Source organism: Pelobates fuscus, chromosome 13 (assembly GCF_036172605.1).
Source record: "Pelobates fuscus isolate aPelFus1 chromosome 13, aPelFus1.pri, whole genome shotgun sequence".
In the NCBI taxonomy this organism is placed as follows: Eukaryota; Metazoa; Chordata; class Amphibia; order Anura; family Pelobatidae; genus Pelobates; species Pelobates fuscus.
Genome location: NC_086329.1, coordinates 112,661,240 through 112,665,408, shown reverse-complemented (window position 1 = coordinate 112,665,408; position 4,169 = coordinate 112,661,240). Strand labels below are relative to the sequence as shown.

Sequence of the window (4,169 nt, the reverse complement as noted above, 5' to 3'; positions counted from 1 at the left end):
CCAGGAGAGCGCTATTCGATGAAAAGGTACACACGAAGTAGACGAACAGTCTCTATCTATGAGCTATAGGAACTGTTCTGTATTTTATTTGTTTTGGTACTCCCGAAACTTTTTGGGGGCTCCTGGACTCCTACCACTTTTCTTCTGGAACTATTTTGGGTAAATGCCACGTGTGTGGTCAATCGAAACTTTACCCAGGTGGCGATTCAGCTGTATTAATGGGATCTGAGTGCTATTTGGACACTTTGGGTGCTCAGATCCAGGCTATCTGGGGATATATGACTTGTGGGGGTTCCTAGTAATATTGTATATGTTATGGAGTGTTTTATTTTTTGTGCATTGCACCTCAGTGCCTGGGAGATAATTAGTTTAAGCAAAGTACACTCAATTATCTCCCAGACACAGAGACTCCTTGGTGTGTTTTACTCATGTTTTTGCTGGAGACCCCATGCTATGGGTCTGTGTATAAAAGTGGTCCATCTGCCCATAATAAAGCACTCCAGTTGTACCCTTCATCAAGTCTTGACTCATGTTTGGGTATGCAAACAATGAAGCACTTGATATTCACATACCCTTCGGGAGAGTGCGAACATGCATACGATACTAAGTACAAGGGGTTTATTACAGTGAGGTGCTGTTGTTATTTCCAGCAGATACCATTTTGATTTTGTTTCAATGTTTTATCCCTCTGACTTTTTTTTTTTTAATTCTTTATTTTATTTGTGCATAGCTTGAACAATCATGTTTGTACCGCCACAATAGCAGGTGCAAGCAGGTTTGGAAACATACAATAACATAGGTATGGCATTGAAATACATAGCACATTTTTTTATATTCAAGATAGGAGACATGTTAAAGGTTAAACAATGGATCATAGTTGCACAGAAGATCTGCCTGTCTCAGAGTTTAGTAATGCAGTATACTGATTAATCTTACAGCCTAGGGATTAACATGCTAGCTGAAAATATCTGAGGCTTGCTGGGTACATATGGTAACATCGCTGCTCTATCTAAACTTAGAATTGGCATGCTGTGTCACGAGCTAACAGAATGTATACATGCAGTATAATCATATTTGCATTGTAATCTGTGAATAATGCACAAGCCTATGCAGGCTAGTCTCGCTTAGCTGTTAGGATACTTATACTGAATCTGCACTTAGCTGCCTGATAGCAGGCTTGAGAGATGGAAACAAAGGCAAAAACTTAAAGCATAGTTATAGTAGATTAGGTGAGAGAGACAAATATGCTAGGCAATATGGCACGGTTGGCGTTTGCTTAAAAAATAAAAATAAAAATTATGCCACCGTGATTAACAAATAACCCTGGGTTCCGAACAGAGACTCCTCTCCCAGAGGAGAGGGGAACTGGATCCTGATTGTAGTTGTTCAGGAGGCAGAGAGTAGGCAGCCCCAGTCCTCATGCAGAGCGCAGCTAACTCCCATCACTGGCAGGTCACAGTTCTGTGTTTTTCAGCTCTATCCGAATAAAGATGCCGTGGTGTGGCTTGTCAGGTAGTGTCAGACGGCTGCAGGTGGGAGCTGGGTATGTGTGAGGTCTTCAGAATGATCCTCGGCTGTCATGCGCGTAGCTCGCTTGTACAGGAACGTGCCGGCTTACAGTCTGAGTACCCTTGGAGCCACTTGCCAGGACGGGACACAGGATAGGAAGGTTGCCCTAATGATTTCTCCCTGAGTTGCCCGTAGTGAGCGCCAAGAGCCCCGAGGAGGGGCCGCCCTCTCCATAGCATGCCGTTCAGGCTCAGCCACCATCTTAGGTGATAAACAAAGTCCCCACTCGGGGTAGAGCCCCAGGGTAGGCCGGGATAACCCCCACCGTCCCAGAGGGGGGGAAGCAGGGCCATCACCCCATTGCGTTAGGGGACCTCCGTGTTGCAGCCAGGCAGGATAGCAGGGCAGCGGCCGTCCGCCCTACTCACCACCTGGATAGGTTTGACTAGGCCTTGGTCTCGAAGCTCCGTTTTCTCTCCAAACACGGGCCCATAAGCGGGTCGCTGACTGATCTCCGGTCCTAGCACCTCATAGTGCAGTTGCCTGCCGTGACTCAGTGCCAGAAGTTGCGTTTTGGGGCCATATTGCCTGAAAATAGCGGGAGCTATAGTGCCATGCATCCCCACTCTGCTTGGCGGTCCGGCCCCGCCCCCCTGACTTTTTTTTTTTTTAAGTAAAGAGGGGAGAGGTAGGATTTTTAAGGGTGATTCATGGGTTAGAGTTAGGACCCACTTTAAAGCATACATTAAAGATTTAGAAAGTGGACATCTCCTGCCCTTGCAGAGGTTAAAGGGGTAGCCTCTCATGGGGATACCACATTTAATGTCTATGGTTAGGGACCCTTTGGCCACTTGAGTAAATGTGTATTTAATCTTTACATTTAAGCGACATTTTTAAAGCTATTTAATTAATTACTTATATGATGTTTCTCATCATCATTCTTACATCACCCAAACATTTGTTTAATTTCTGTGAAGTACTCAATTTGCATTCATTTTACCACTTTAATTAAAATGTCCTTCTGCATCACATTCCAACATTCCAGTCCTGATTTGTTCCAATGGATTACTTCCTCATGTTGCCTAATATTAATATTTTTACATAATACGTCAGATGTCATTGTTTTTTTTTTTTGTCTCGTTTCCAGATCTACATAGAAAGCTCTTCACAGCTGGGCCTTATTCGATCAGAGCACATTTTCTCAGACCATTACCTACAAGTTCACATCAGTAATTAAAAATAAACATATTTTCAAGCTCACCAAAAAAACATCACCACATAAACTAATGTACCAATAATGCTTCAAATGTAATATAATTAACCATTAATATATATCACAAAAACAATAATTAACATGCATAATATGACTTTGACATTTAGTGCATTGATCCAACATTTTTAATTAAAACTGTATCTTGCTCATCACTCTCTGTATGGCTCTCTTCATATCTTTGTTTCTCAAGGTATAAATGACTGGGTTAAGTGCTGGAGTTATAACTGTAAATAAGACAGCAGCAGCTTTGTCTTGATCTAAAGAGTCCTGGCTTGAAGATCTCATGTAGGTAAAGATAGCTGTTCCATATAGAAGGAACACAACTGTGAGATGAGCACTACAAGTGGAGAATGCACGTTTTCTCCCTTCAGCAGTGCGTATGTTTATCAGAAACCTACCAATAAAGATGTAGGAGAGAAGAGTTAAAAGCAAGGTTGCTGTGACTAAGGTACCTGTGACCTTGACCAGAAGTGTTAGATTGAGAGAAGTGTCTGTACAAGCTAGCTTCAGCACTGGCTTAATGTCACAGAAAAAGTGGTTCACCAGGTTTGGTCCACAAAATGGAAGCTTTGCAGTCATCACAGTGTGTAACATTGAATGGAAATATCCAGTAACCCAAGAGACTAGAGCCAAATTAACACAACAATTTTTGTCCATAATGTTTGAGTAGCGTAAGGGATTTCCAATGGCCACATATCGGTCATAAGACATTACTGTGAGGAGCATGACTTCTGTGCTTCCAAGGAAATGGAAGAAATGTATTTGAGAGATACAACCAGCAAACGAGATGGTCTTTTTCAGAGCTAGGAAGTCAGAAAGCATCTTGGGTACAGCAACAGATGAAAAGCAGATATCGAGAAAAGACAAATTCCACAAGAAGAAATACATGGGTGAGTGAAGACTGTGATCTTTAATGGTTATTCCCATAATGGAGATGTTTCCTACTAAGTTTGTAATGTAGAAAAACAGAAAAATAACAAATAGTGTAGTCTGAAGCTCCACAATATCAGTCAGTCCTCTTAAGAAAAAGTCAGAAACTGATGTTTGATTTTCTGGATCCATTGGATGGCTGAAAAACAATATGTATATTAGTAACAAATTCCAATTTACAATTATTTATAAAGTGCCAACATATTCTGCAGCACTTTATCTTTCCTTACATGTTAATTAATTCAACATTCTATACATTGTTGTACAATACAAATCATTTGAAACATTGGTATTCATTATAGATATGCATAGGAAAAAATTATTGTGTATCATTTAGATTAGTTCATTTTCAAATGTTGATTCAAAAAATGTTGGGCAGACTAGATGAGCCGAATGGTTCTCATCTGCCGTCACATTCTATGTTTCTATGTTGGATAAAATGACATTTGTTTAAAAA

At 40.9% G+C, this 4,169-nt stretch overlaps 1 protein-coding gene across 1 annotated transcript; it reads right to left on the bottom strand.

The window, feature by feature from the left end:
- Positions 1-2,911: 2,911 nt before the first annotated feature.
- Positions 2,912-3,844, bottom strand: LOC134582743 (olfactory receptor 12D1-like). The gene has a single exon (XM_063439383.1). It carries the CDS (start codon positions 3,842-3,844, stop codon positions 2,912-2,914), a length of 933 nt encoding a protein of 310 aa, XP_063295453.1.
- Between the last annotated feature and the right edge of the window lie 325 nt (positions 3,845-4,169).